This window comes from Hippopotamus amphibius, chromosome 3 (genome assembly GCF_030028045.1).
Source record: "Hippopotamus amphibius kiboko isolate mHipAmp2 chromosome 3, mHipAmp2.hap2, whole genome shotgun sequence".
Lineage (NCBI taxonomy): Eukaryota > Metazoa > Chordata > Mammalia > Artiodactyla > Hippopotamidae > Hippopotamus > Hippopotamus amphibius.
In genome coordinates, this window is record NC_080188.1 from 115235171 (window position 1) to 115250136 (window position 14966).

A 14966-nucleotide genomic window follows, 5' to 3' on the forward strand; every position below is an offset into this window, starting at 1 on the left:
GTTTGATTTTCTATAGTGAAACATTTTGATTCCTTTCTTATTTTCTTTTGTGTGTTTTCTACATAGGTTTTCTTTGTAATTACCATGGGGTTACATTTAACACGCATTTAAAGTTATAACAATCTAACTTAAATTTATACCAACTCAACTTCAATAGAATACAAAAACTCTGCTTCTATATAGTTCCACCCCTCTCTGTTTTTGATGGCACAAATTATATCTTTATACACTGTATGTACACTTACATAGGTTAAATAATTTTTTCATGCATTTGTCTTTTAAATAATGTAGAAAATAAAAAATGGAATTATAAACCAAAATTATAATACTAGCTTTTTCTAATGGTGCATGTATTTACCTTTACTGGAGATCTTTATTTCTTCATATATCTTCAAGTTACTTTTAGCTTCTTTCAAGAATTCCTTTAGCATTTCTTGCAGAGCAGGTCTAATGATAACTAACTCCCTCAGCTTTTTTTATCTTGGAATGTTTTCATTTCTCCCTTATTTTTGGCAGACAATTTGCCAGATATAGAATCTCTGTAAGCACTTTGAATATATAACCTCACTGTCTTCTGGCCTATCAGGTTTCTGATAAGAAATTAACTAACAATCTAATTGAGGATTCCTTGTATGTGATGAGGCACTTTTGCTGTTTTCAAGACTCTTAGTCTTTGGCTTTCAACAGTTTAATTATAATGTGCCTTGATGTGGGTCCCTTTGAAGTCATCCTACTTGAAGTTCATTGAGCGTCTTAGATTTGCAGATGAGTATTTTTCACCAAATTTGGGAAGTTTTCAGTCATTATTTCTTTAAATATTCTTTTTTTTTCTTTTTTTGTTTTTTTTGCCCGTCTCTCTTTTCCTTCTGAGATCCCAAAAATGCATGTTTTGGTCTGCTTGTTTGTAGCTCACAGGTCCCTTAGGCTTTGTTCACTTTTCTTAATTGTTTTCTCTTTTTGTTCCTCAAACTCAATAATTTCAATTGTCCTATCTTCAAGTTCATTGGTTATTTCTTCTGCCTGCTCAAATCAGCTTTTGAACCCTCTGGTGTGTATTTTATTAAATTTCTCAGCCCAGAAATTATTTGGGGCTCTGTTTTATAATTTATACCTATTTATATCCTCATTTTGTTCATACATCATTTTCCTATGTTTGCTTCCTTTAGCTCTTTTGGTTTCTTTAATAGAGTTGTTTTAAAATCTTCATCTAGTATATCTGAAGTCTGGGCTTCCTCAGGTACAATTTCTGCTCATTTATTTTGTTTCATAGAATGATCCATCTTTTTCTGTTTCTCTGTAGACCTTTGTAGACCAAAACAAATCTATTTTGTTGAAAACTGGACATTTGAATGTTATCATGTGCTAACTCTGGAAATCAGATTCTCCCTTTTCCTTCGGGGTTTGTTGGGGCAGGGGGGTTGTTTGCCTGTTTTTATCGTTGTAGAGCATCTCTGTGCCAGAGAACAGCCCGAGATGAAAGCTTCAGGGCTTTTCAGCTATTTTCTGAGCCTGCATCTTTGCCTGGGCATGTATGGTGGGCTTCTACATTCTCACAGAAACACAGTTTTCTTTTTGAATATCAAACAAAAACAAAAAACAGTTCAAGATTGGCACAGTTCCCCTCAAAGCTGCTTCAGCTAGTACAGATTGAAACAATGGCATCCAGCCTCTGTGCTTGCACCTCAGTGATTAGAAGCATCCATGTGCAATTAGAATACAGAAACCTGATATTTGGAAGACAAGGTCTTTGTTACCCATCCTGACTCCAGCAAGTCACACCAGGAACATGGACTGCCATGTCCCAGCTGCCTGCCAGGGGCTGGAAGTGAGAGATGCATGGTCACTACTATTCTGAAGGCTGAAATGGACTGATATAACTTGTCAATTTACCACTGAAACGTCCTTTGGAAGCTGCAAGTGCTCAAATAAATTCCAGGGTTTCAAAAATTTACTTCAGATTACTGTATAAATGAATAGACAGATTCCAGGAGCTTCCTATTCTGATTTCTTCCCTGTGGTTCCTCTAGAGTAATTCTTAAAACCAAGTAGTGTAAATTTTCTTTGTTCTTTTCCAAAACAGTTTTCGGCTCTTCTAGGTCCTATGGATTTCCATACGTGTTTTAGAATCTATGTATCAGTTCCTACAAAAGTCTTACTGGAATTTTGATTGGAGTTGCATTGAACTTATAAACAATTTTAGAAAAAATTTATTTATTAGCAATATTTAGTCTTCTTATCCAAGTCCATAGAATATGTTTACATTTTCTTACATCTCCTTTCATTTCTCTCAGCAATATTTTGTAGTTTTTAGTGTACAGGTCTTGTGCATATTTTGTTAAATTTATTCCTAAGGACTTCATGTTTTTTTCTTGCTATTGTACTTGGCATTTTAAAATTCTACTTTCCATGTGTCTGTTCCTAGAAATAGAAATGCAGTTTATTTTTATATATTGGTATACTGTGACATTACTAAACTTAACTCTAGTAGCTTTTTTACTGATTTCCTAGAATTTTCTAGGTAAACAACTATTTTACCAGTAAAGACAATTTTATTTACAAATTTTATGCCTTATTTTTCTTGACTTATTGCAGTGTGGAGAGTCTCCCATACAATGTTTCTTTTTTAAAAATGCTGAGCATAACCCAACCTTTCCTTGTTCCCAATTTTAGGGTAAAAAAGTTTTGTAGTTTACCCTGAAATATGATGTTACCTATAGGCTTTTTTTTTTATGGCACAATTTTTATTGAATTATTTTTATTCATCATATTTTAATCTTGCTAACATTTTCCATTCCCCTGAACTTATTGGTTCCTTATCATTCCACAGTTAGTCTTTATAGATGGAAATAAGTATAAACTTATTTTTTTTTATTTGGCTTCATTTATTTATTCTTTTGATACTCTAGAATTTTTGCAGTCTTATTTTAGTTCCTCAGGTAAGTACCTTTATTACCATTACTTTATGACATAATTTTAGTTCTTATTTACTCAGTAATGACTTATTGAATACTATGAATGATGATACAATTAGCATAACTTGACATCCACATATCTCTGTTTCCTCCTTTGATTTTTGTTTTTATTTTACCTGATTTTTTAAAGCTCTTTATTGGAGTATAATTGCTTTACACTGTCATGCCTGTTTTTGCTGTATAGGTTTTTTCATAAACTAAATTTGTCCTAGTTTGCAGAGAATTTTTTTTATCATAAATGGGCATAAATGTAATGTTTCAACTCATACTTAACATTTTTGTTATATTATCTGAGCCCAGGTGTCTGGTGCATTGCTCTTTTCTTGATACAAATACAGAAGAGTACAAGACTCTATGGGAAATTCCTTAGAAGCAATATTAAAACAAATTACTCACACTGAATAACTATCCAATTTAATTCCATGAACAGACCTTTTAAATGGCACAACAGTGTGTAAAGTGCAACAGAGGATTTAAAGACACTATGTAATATGCACCCCGATCTCAAGAAGAGGAAAGGGAAAGTGAACTCTTAATATTTCCTGTGCCCATCACTGTGCCTAAAAGCATTATTTCATATAGTCTTCAGTCCTAACCACCCCAGAGTAAGGTATAACTGAAGCAGTTATTACAAGGAAGCATAGGTTAGAGATTAGATTTGATAGGAAAGCACAAGACCTATAATTCTACTGCAGTGTGTGAGTCCTAAGTTCACACGTTAACAGCTCTACAACACTGGTTGGATTACTTACCATCTCTCTGAACCTCTGTTCTTTTGGTGGTAAAACAAGGATAATAACCACTAGGGATGTTATAACAATTACTTGACATGGCTTTGGAGCCTTAGCTAGCACTTGGTAATCTCTTGGTTATTAGGGAGGAGTAAATTTAAAATCATAGCACTTAAAAGCTTGAATAAAGTTAGAGAAACTACAGTTCATGCCTCCAAACCTCTCTTTTAGCAAATGAATAAATTGTAATTCAAATGAAATGGAAGTTTGGGAGTGAGTAAAAATGCAGACATCTCCCCTAAAGTACCATTTATCCTCACATAAACAGCCCTTCCAATAAGGATGAAATATAGGTGTGGAAATAAATTAGAAGGGTGGGGAATGACAATGTGAGAATGTGGAGATTCTCATTTTTGGCCTGCCATCAATCCACTGGGTAACCATAATTAGGTCGTCTAATCAGAGTTCCAATCACTTCATCAAATAAGCACAGTAGTCTATTCTTACTCTATGAATGACCTCAGAAAGGGCACAGGCTGACAAAAACCAGCAGATTGTTCTGTAATGAAAACCCCTCTCAAAAAAATATTGTAAGGAATGGGAAGCACTGGCTAAATGTTGCATCAGATGCTGTCACTTAGCTGTTTAAAAAACTCCAGTAGATCTCATTTGTAATGGAAAGCTCAAATTTCCTAGCCTAGTGTCTTAGTCCATCATTGCACCACTATTTACAATAGCCAGGACACAGAAGCAAACTAAATGTCCATCAACAGAGGAATGGATAAAGAAGATGTGGTACATATATACAATGGAATATTACTCAGCCATAAAAAGGAACAAAATCGGGTCATTTGTAGAGACATGAATGGACTTAGAGACTGTCATACAGAGTGAAGTAAGACAGAAAGAGAAAAAAATATCGTATATTAACACATATATGTGGAATCTGAAAAAAATTGGTATAGATGATCTTATTTACAAAGCAGAAATACACAGACGTAGAGAACAAGTGTATGGGTAGCAAGGAGGAAAGAGGGGGATGAATTGGGAGACTGGTATTGACATATATACACTACTGATACTATGTATAAAATAGGTAACTAATGAGAACCTACTGTATAGCACAGGGAACGCTACTCAATGCACTGTGGTGACCTAAGTGGGAAGGAAATCCAAAAAAGAGGGGATATATGTATACGTATAGCCGATTCACTTTGCTGTACAGTAGAAACTAATACAACATTGTAAAGCAACTATACTCCAATAAAAATTTAAAAAAAAATACCACAGAGTGGGTGGCTTAAGCAACAAATATTTATTTCTCAGAGTTCTGGAGGCTGGGAAGTCCAAGATCAAGGCTCCAGTAGATTCAGAGTCTGGTGAGAGCTCACGTCCTGGTTTATAGATGGCCACCTTCTCACTGTGTCCTTAAATGGTGGAAGGGGCCAGGGAGCTCTCTGGAGTCTCTTTTATAAGATCATTAACCCCATTCATGATGGCATCATCTTAATGATATAATCACCCCCAAAGTCCACACCTCCAGATACAATCACATTGGGGATTAATTTTCAACATACGAATTTAGGGTGGGGGAGGAATGCATTCCGTCTATAGCATTCCATCCTTGCCCCCTCCCAAATTCTTGTGTTTCTCACATGAAAAGTAGACCCTTTCCATCCCAATAGCCCCCAAAAGTTCTACCTTGTTTCGGCATCAACTTTAAAATCTAAGTCCAAAGTCTCAGCTAAATACCATCTAAATTAAATATGAGTAAGACTTAGACTCAATTCAACCTGAGGGAAATTCCCTCCAGCTGTGAACCTGTGAAACCAAACATGTTATGAAACCAAACTTCCAAACTACAATGATGGAATAGGCATTGGATAGACATCCCATTCCTAAAGGGAGAAATGGGAAAGAAGAAAGGATAGGTCTCAAGTAAATCCAAAACCTGACAGGGCAAACAACTTAAACCTTGAGGCTCGAGAATGATCCTCTTTGGCTCGACGCTGTCTTCCAAGCACACTGGGAGGATATCACCCCCACAGCTCAGCAGGAAGACCCCGTCGTAACTCTCTGCCTGGGCTCTGTGGCTCTCCTGGGCTGCAGTCCCATGCCTGTGGCTCTAATGGTCTGGGGTCCTGAGCCGGTGGCCTTGTCAGGTGGTTCCGTGCTTTGAAATCTAGGCGGAGGTAGCCAGGTTCCTATGGCTCTGCTGGGCGCAGTGCCTGTAACGGCTGTCTGTCGTGGCCCCACCCCTGAGGCACTGGATGGGGGCAACTTGGCTCTGCTTGAACCAGAGAGGTGGTCCCATCCTTTGAAACCATTCTTCTTCAGGGGCCCTGGCCCTCATGGCCTGTAGTAGGAGTGGCAGCCCTGATGATCTCTGAATTACTTTGGGGGTCATTCTTCCATTGTCTTGGAGAATAGCTTCTGGTTACTGTTGAGATGGCTGATCCGTAATGATTTCCTTATCAAACCAGTCACTTGATCTGCTCTCAAATGTTCTCTCTCTCTCTTTTTTTTGCAATAGACTGAGAATTTTCCAAACCATAAAGTCCTGCTTCCTTTTGGCTTAACAATTCCATCTTTAAGTCATTTTCCCCTTCTCATGTTTTACTATAAGCTGTCAGTAGAAGCCAAGCCTCACTTTCAACACTTCACTTAGAAACAGCTTCAGCTAAATTTCATTGCTTCCACAAAATACTAGAACACAAACACAATTCAGCCAAGTTCTCAGCCACTTTATACCAAGATCACCTTCCTCTAGTTTCCAATAACATTTTCCTCATTTCTGTCTGAGACCTCATCAGAATGACCTTTATCATCCATATTTCTACCAACATTTTGTTCAGGATTACTTACTCTAAAAGGATTGAGGCTTTCTCCTCAGCTCTCCTTTTCTCTTCCTGGGCTCTCGCCAGAATTGCCCCTAATGGTTCATTCACAGCAATATAAGCTTTTTCTAGCATGTACCTCAAAACTCTTTCAGCTTCTATCATTACCCAGTTCCAAATCTGCTTCTACATCTTTAGGTATTTGTTACAGCAGCACGCCCACTTCTTGGTAACAATTTTGTCTTGGTCCAGCTGGGTTGCTATGCTAAAGACTGGGTAGCTTAAATGACAAGAACTTACCTACAGTTCTGGAAACTGGGAAGTCCAAGATTAGGGTGCTGGCAGATTCTGGGTCTGGTGAGGACCTACTTCCTGGTTCCTAGATGTCAGTCTTTTCATGGTGTCCTTGCATGGAGGAAGGGACAAACCAGGGAGTTCTTTGGGGTCCCTTTTATAAGGGCACTATTTCCATTTACAAGGGTTCCATACTCATCATCTAATCACCTCCCAAAGATTCTGACTCTAAATACCTTCCCACTGGAGATGAGGTTTCAACATAATGGCTCTGAAAGGATACATTCAGTTTATAGGACCTACCTACCATCTAAAAATATCTAACTGCTTATCACCTGCCATCACGCTGTGCTGCATCACAACCTTGTGTCTCTGAACCCACCGTTTCCTCTACCTGGATTTTGGCTCCTTTCTTACTTCATCTTACCTTTCTACCTGAGGGATTTCTGCTCATCCATCAAGGCACAGATCGAATATCTCTTCTGTGAATTATTTCCTAGCTGTCTCAGAATTAGGTCATCTTCTACATTCCTATGAAGCACACAGTACCTATTTCTATAATGTTTATATTTGCTGAACTGTATTGTTATCTGTTTATATCTTGGCCTACCTATAATTGCGAGCACCTTATGGGCAAAACCCACATCTAACTATATTTGATCTCTGGCCACTAGTTCATCTAGTAGGTGATAAGTAAATCATTATAAACCTGAATATATGAATATTGACTAAATAATTTAAAATGTCTTAGAAGCTTTGTGTCAAGTATGGGAATAATATTTCAGACAATCTTAATAAATTCCCCTATTCAATATTTGAGAAAATAGAGGGTAATGACTTATGCATAATAAAGCCAATGAATTGATGGTAAAGGTAGTCCTGGTATTTGTTTTCTGTAGATGTTATTTCCTATATACTATCTTAAGGCAGAGAGGAAAAATAATTTGGGAATACAAGAAGAAATTAACATCAAAGATGACTCTGTTCTATTAATGTTTCCCCCACCCCTTGGTTTTATAGATTGTGTTTTTCTTGCCTTCGGATGTTACTCAAGATAGTGAACTATCTGTCCCAAAAGAAAATGCTGTAATACAGTTTGAGCTTCAAGAAGAATCTGCAAGTGATGATTCAATAACAAACATAAAACCTGTTTTCTTTGGAGGCTATACTTTCTTCAAGCTAAGAGTCACAAAAAATCCTTTAACTTTCCAATGTGCAGGCAGGAGACGCAGCAATAGTTACTACACACCTTCTCTATTTGTGGCAGATGAACAACAGAACTACATCCCTCCAGATTTAAACCTTTCTGAAGAAGAATTGGAGTTGAAACCTTTGCCTCCCATGGTAGAGAAAAAGCCCTCAGAAATTATTACGGACATTGAACAACTAAATGATGAAGACCTACAAGATGCTATCATACAATCCCCAGAAAAGGAAACCCAATTGCTGCAGGCTCAAGTCTCACCACTCCAAGTTTTTCCATCTTATTCTGTAAAAAATCTCCAAGCTTTACCACCCCAAGACTTGTCATTCCAAGATCTGCCAGTCCAAACTCTGCTAGAACAAGCCCTGTTGTCTGAAGGCCCAACATCTCATGTCACAAAGTCTCATGAACTGACATCCAAAGACATGCCATCCCAAAATACAGAATCCCAAGACCTGCTATCTCAATACCTACCATCCCCAGACATGCCTGCCCAAGATATCTCTTCCCAAAGGCAAGTTCTGCCTGTAAATGCTATACCATTTGAGGCCACAACATTACTTGCTGTGCAGTCCTCTAATATACAACACCTAGATCAACGATCTCTAGATCTTCAACTACAAAACATCCAATCTCAAGAACAGAAAGCTATACATTTATCATATCAAGACATTAAATCAGAAGTCATGTTACTGACCGAAGAATGGAAATCTGAGGAGGAACTCCGTGGCAGGAAACCATCAAAGCAGCATTCTCAACAACAGCAAAGCAAAGGCTGTCCGTGTCTAAAACAGAAACCCCTTGACCTGCAAATCCAAGACCAACAATCCCCAAGGAAGAAATCCCTAGACAAGCACACCAAAAGCTGGCTATCCCAAAAGAGGCACTACGTGGATAAGCAAATCCAAGTTAATCAAAGCATACTGCAACTCACAGATCAGCAAGCTGAAGACCTGCAGGTCCAAGAGGAGAAACACCCAAAGCAGCTATACCAAGGTTTGCAATCCCAAATCCAGGAGTACCACGACTGGCAATCTCCAGACTGGAAAGCACAAAGCTTAGGCCAACAATCCCAAGGATGGAGAATTCAAGACTGGAAAAACAAAGAATGGAAAACACAAGAATGGCAATTTGAAATGCAGCATTCCCAAAATTGGGAATCCCACACCTGGCAAACCCAAGATCTACAAGTGAAAGAATCCCGAAAGCAGAAATCTCTATTCCAAGAAACCCAGACTTTGCATGCCGTAATTCCACCTCACCTAGATGAACAATTACAAGGCGTTCTACAACAAGACAGTCAGCACCAAGAGAGAGACCAACAAGACCTTCAATCCTCTGGAATCCAAAAAGAAGATATGGAAACGGATGCTGTGCGAACAAGGGACATCAAACCAGAGGACATGAATTGTGGAAGCCAAACCCCAAGTGACATGCAGTCAGAAGACATGAAGCCAGATTTTAACTGTTCCTCCTACCAAAGCTCAGTACAAGACACACGTCTCACCTGTATGTCCAATATAAATTCAGAACAAGATGTGCAACAAAACACTTCAACCTGCTCAACTGCATCCAAAGAAGATCCATCCTTAACTTCTACCTCCTGTGATCCAAAAGAAACACAGCAATCTGAAGACTCTGACTAACGTGCAGAATCTGCCCCAATACTGCACCACTCCCAATTTTGGAACCAAATTAAGGACAAACAATATAGTCTCCTCCAACCTATGTTCTCAGGTGTAGTTGCTACCTATTCACTCACTAGAAAACAAAGGGCACGCAGAACACTCAAAGGATGTGTCCTTAATTATAAAAAAATGACAACAAATATTAACATTATAACAGAACTTTCTGGGGGTGAAGAAATAATTCACATTTAAACTCTTTGTATCAATGTTAGTGCTTCAATTTACGATCACCAATTCATCTTACTGCTTAATATTTAATGGATTTACTTTTCTGTGGCACTAATAATTTTTGCCTTCTCCTCTGCGTATTATAGAGGCTCAGTAAGTCAACCAAGGAGAAGTCCATGCAGGCTCTCTAAGGGCTCAAGGACCAAAAGAGTTGGCAGGCAATAAAAATCAATCCCATCGTTACCCTGTTTTGCTGTTTCCAATCACCCAGTTTACTTCCTCTAACCCCCGGAACCCCAAATCTGTGTTGAGGATACCTGCTTTAAGCTGTTCAATCAATGAGGCAGAATGTGGCAATGAGTACAGAATGTGGTGTACAGGGAGGGGATAAAACATACCTAGAGACAAGGAAGTAGGAGGCAGGGAAGGAAAGAGATGCAGACGTTATAGTAGAAAGTATGACAGAATAATATACTAAAAGTGCAGCTCTAGCTCCCTTCATATGCCTGAACTCACTGCTGCTAATTTCTCAACCCTTATGACATATACTTCCATCCTCAGAGATCAAAGGAAATCGTGGGATCACAAGCCATCAGTTACTCTCCATCCTCCAAGCCTAATTACATTCTCAGTCCTCTTCTTCCTTGAAGTGTGTTTGATACATTTGGAGATATTAACCAGCCTTTTTCCCTCCAATATTTATCATCCTTGTTGGCTTCTGTGTTTTTTTTCTTTTCCTATTTCAAGAAGTCTAAAATAAGTATTTCAGGGATATCTCTCCAACTTCCTTCTTTTTTGAAATCATGTACACTTTCATAGCTCTCTCATATTCTTGTGAATATCCCCAGATTGTGTTATGTCTGTGTCTTCTACAGAATCCTGCACAAAGAATCCTTCTAGTAAGCATTCTATAAATCATTTTTTAAAAGCAAGTGGGAGCTTGGAGCCTCCACCTAGAGGTGAGTGAAGTTATGTGCAGTAGAGTAGTGACATGCAGAGCTGCAGAGACTGGCTATGTGCTTTCTTTCTTTTTTTCCTGGAAATATTTTTGGTCTATTAACACCAAGATCTGGGGGAAAAAAATCTTCTAAAGACAGGATAATAAAATTTGATCATTAACATTCTTCAATTTTGTGTAAGCTCTGCAGTACAGAAATCATACAAATTTCAAACAGCTGCAAAAATAGTGTCTTAGGAAGAAAATAAGAGTTTCTATATCGATACAAGAAAAATGGGCATTTTTCTAATCCAACCCAGTCCTAAGGCAGGTGGAGGGTGGAGAGTCACCACTTGCCTCCTGGAGGAATGCCAGCTGTCCCTCTCCCCCACTACCCACCTGGGGCTGGGCAGGCTGGGCTGCTGCTTAAGATAGTCTTAGGGTGAAAGCAAGATGGAAACGCCACTTGGGAAAACGCTTGGTTCCCCCTCTGCCAGCAGCTGGATTGGTCGAGTGTTCCTCCTTACCTCCCCTTTCTGAGATACCTAACACCGTCCCATCAATGAGTTTGGGTCTAGGGTTGTCAAAATCAAATGTGTTTAGGAGCCAATAAGGGGCTTTAAATGTGTGAAGCAGCTATTGATAGAGACAAGGTGCAAAAGGCTGAAGGGAGCCAGAGCATCTATGATGTACTTCAAGGCGACCTAGGGGTTTCTTTAACTATTTTATAATATGTCTCTCCTAGAATCCTTTAGGCCTTTTTTTTTTTTTTTTGTACAATTGTTAAGAGTTGATTTTCTGATGCTACTACCTTATACCTATAATTACCAAGATCCTTTGGGAAAAATGAACTGGTGGTTCACAAGTGCACTTTCATTGGCTAAATTGAATATCCCACAGCCAGATTACACTTTACAGCCACTTTTCGTCTAAGGAGTGGGGAGGTGACTATCACCAATGGAATGTTGATGAAGTGATGCTCCCCACTTCCAGGCTTGACCCTAAAATCTCCTGCGTTATTCTCACAATCTCTCTTTCCTCATGCACTGATCCAATGTAGAGAATTCAGGACCCAGAAGATGCTGAGACCTGTAGCGAATTGAGCCTTGTCCATAAATAGCTGCACAGATTAAATCCATTGCTAAACATTCAGTTGGATTGTGACCTAACAGAGAAATCGTTTATGGTACTAGGCTGAGGAAAGCACAGAATTGTCACAGAAGTTACTCTGAATAATAGAGTTGCTAAGGCTAAAAAACTTCAAATCTTGCTCAAAATGAAAAGAACCTTACTATTATCCCCTTGTATTATCTATGGCTGTGTAACAAATTTGCCACAAACACAGCTGTTTAAAACATCGCAAATTTATTATCTCTTAGTTTCTGTAGGTCAGAAGTCCTGGACAAGCCTGGTTAGAGAACTTGCTCAGGGTCTCAAGTAGCTAAAATCAGAGCACTGGTTGGGTCTGTGGTTCTGAGGCCTGGGATCCTCTTCTAAGCTCATTTATTGTTGGAAGAATGCAGTTACCTGAAGCTGTAGGTTTGAGATCCCTGTTTCTTTGCCGTCTGTCAGCTGGGGGCCACTCTCTACTCCTAAAAGCCACGTGCATTTCTTCTTATGTGGTTCCTTCCATCGTCAAACCAGCAATGGTTTGTCAAGTGCTTCTCAAATTTCTGCTGCTGCTTTTAAGGTGTCCTGTGATTACACTGGGCCCTCTCAAATAATCCAGGATAATCTCCCTCTTGTAAAGTAAGTTTAGTAACTTTCTCTGCAAAGTTCCTTTTGCCACTTAAGGTAACATATTCATGGGTATGATATCTCATCATATTCACAGGAATTCCCACATGCCCTGGGTATTAGGACATGGAATTTGCTTGGGGGCCATAATTCTTCCTGTCATATCCTGATGGGTGATAAATGGAAAAGAAAAACCATTCAATATATTTTGATGTACTACTTTTCCTTCTAATTCATGAAACTTGCCTCATCACACATGCAAATGAAGTAGTCTCTTTTTAAGGTTTCAATAATCACAGCTATATATTTACATGGTTTAAAAATCAACTAGTCATACAAGATTATCCTGAGTAACAAGTAGGCCCATTTGGAACTCAAAATATCTTGAATTCAGCCACGAACCTGACAAATATCATTTTCTATGAATGCCTTTATGTGAAAAAAGTGGAGAAGCACTGATGATCTCACTATGGAAGATCAGGATTTAACTCTTTCTAACCCCCAACCACCTCATGCATGAATATCTCCCATCCCCCATGCGCTCTGTAAAGCTTATAATTCTGGGCAGAGAGAAGTGCTATTTATATCTTATGACAATATATGCCATCAGAGCTGAGCCACTTAATATTTTTTCTTTCTCTGGCAGTGTTTTTTTCTAGGAATGATGGCTTTTCTTTTTTCTTTCTTTTTTTTTCTCTTGCTTTTCAACCCCAAATTCTCCACTAGTTTTCTAAGTCCTTTTAACACAATGTTTCATATTATGAATTGTATCAATTTCATCATTTTGAAGGAGCCTCTACTGGAGATGTCCAGCCTACTCACTCTCCATCGCTGGTACACAGCTGTCATCCCAGGATCACTTTGCCATCATTCTGGGATTTTTTTTCATTGTCCTCCTTTTGCTTCATATCTCTTTTATTTCCCTCTCTTGCTGTCCCTCCTTGTTATGAAAAAAATGAAAATAAAAACAAGAAACAAAAACACACATTCCAGTAGTGCCCCACCCCCATTTCTCCATACGTAAGTATAACACATTTATTGATTTTACTATTCCAAATAACTTTCTGGACAATTTTCTAACACAGAAATAAAATGGATACATACATATACTTTATTTTGTTTCATACTTCAATACATACTCTTCACTTGGCATCACCCAACTGGCTACATCTTATATAGCTGAGGCACAAGATCAGACCCAAGAAACCAACACTGGTACATTACAGTTAATTGAACTACAGACCTTATTCATATAGTTTTTGTCATCTTTTATCCTGCATTCATTTGTGTGCGTATGAGTGTTTAGTTGTGTTTAGTTCTCTAGAATTTTCTCCTATTTGTATATTTTTGTAACCATCATCTCAATCGAGATACAGAACTGTTTCTGAACCACAAAACAACTCCTTCACATGACCTCCTCATAGTAACAGCTCACCACCAACCCTGTCTGTCTCCTGGCAACCACAATCTGTTCTCCCTTGTCTTGTTTTGCCATTTCAAGAAATGTTACATAAGTGGTATCGTACAGTATTTAAGCTCTCGAGATTGAGTTTTTTCACTAAGCATAATTCTCTTGAAGCCCATCCATGTTGCTGTGCATATCAATAGTTTATTCTCTTTCATTTCTGAGTAGTATTCCATTGTCTGGTTGTACCAGATTTTGTTTAACCATTCATCTACTGAAGGACACTTGGGTTGTTTCATGTTTTCTATTATGATAAAGCTGTTGGAAACATTCATGTGCAGGTTTTTATGTGAACATAAAGTTTCATTTCTCTGGGATAAATGTCTAAGAGAACAATTGCTGGGTTGTGTGGTAAGTACATGTAAAGTTTTGTAAGAGCCTTCCAAACTCTTGGGCTTCCCTGGTGGTGCAGTGGTTGGGAATCCATCTGCCAATGCAGGGGACACAGGTTTGAGCCCTGGTCCGGGAAGATCCCACATGCTGCGGGCAACGAAGCCCATGCGCCACAACTACTGAGCCTATGCGTCACAATTACTGAAGCCTGCTTGCCTAAGGCCTGTGCTCTGCAACAAGAGAAGTCACTGCACTGAGAAACCCTCACACAGCAATGAAGAGTTGCCCCCAATAGCCACAACTAGAGAAAGCCCACACACAGCAACAAAGACCCAATGCAGCCAAAAATAAATAAATAAATAAATGAATTAAATAAATCTTTTTTTTTTTTTTTTTTAAAAAGCCTTCCAAACTCTTTTCCAGAGTGGCTTTATCATTTTTACATTCCCACCAGCAATGTATGAGAGATCCGATTTTTCCACATCCTCGTGAGCATTTGGTATCATCACTTTTCTATTTTAACTGTTCCAATAAATTGGTAGTGATATCTCATTGTGGGCTTAAGTTACATTTTCCTTAATAATTAATGAGTGTGGACAT

General features: G+C 38.5%; 1 protein-coding gene across 1 annotated transcript in view; it reads left to right on the plus strand.

Annotated features, from left to right (window-relative positions):
• The window catches only part of MS4A14 (membrane spanning 4-domains A14), a 28289-nt gene extending 18605 nt beyond the window's left edge, over positions 1-9684 (plus strand). Inside the window, exon 6 of the mRNA XM_057727128.1 lies at positions 7855-9684. Coding sequence (XP_057583111.1) covers positions 7855-9684 — 1830 coding nt within the window. The remainder of the gene's footprint in view (positions 1-7854) is intronic.
• The last annotated feature ends 5282 nt before the right edge of the window (positions 9685-14966 follow it).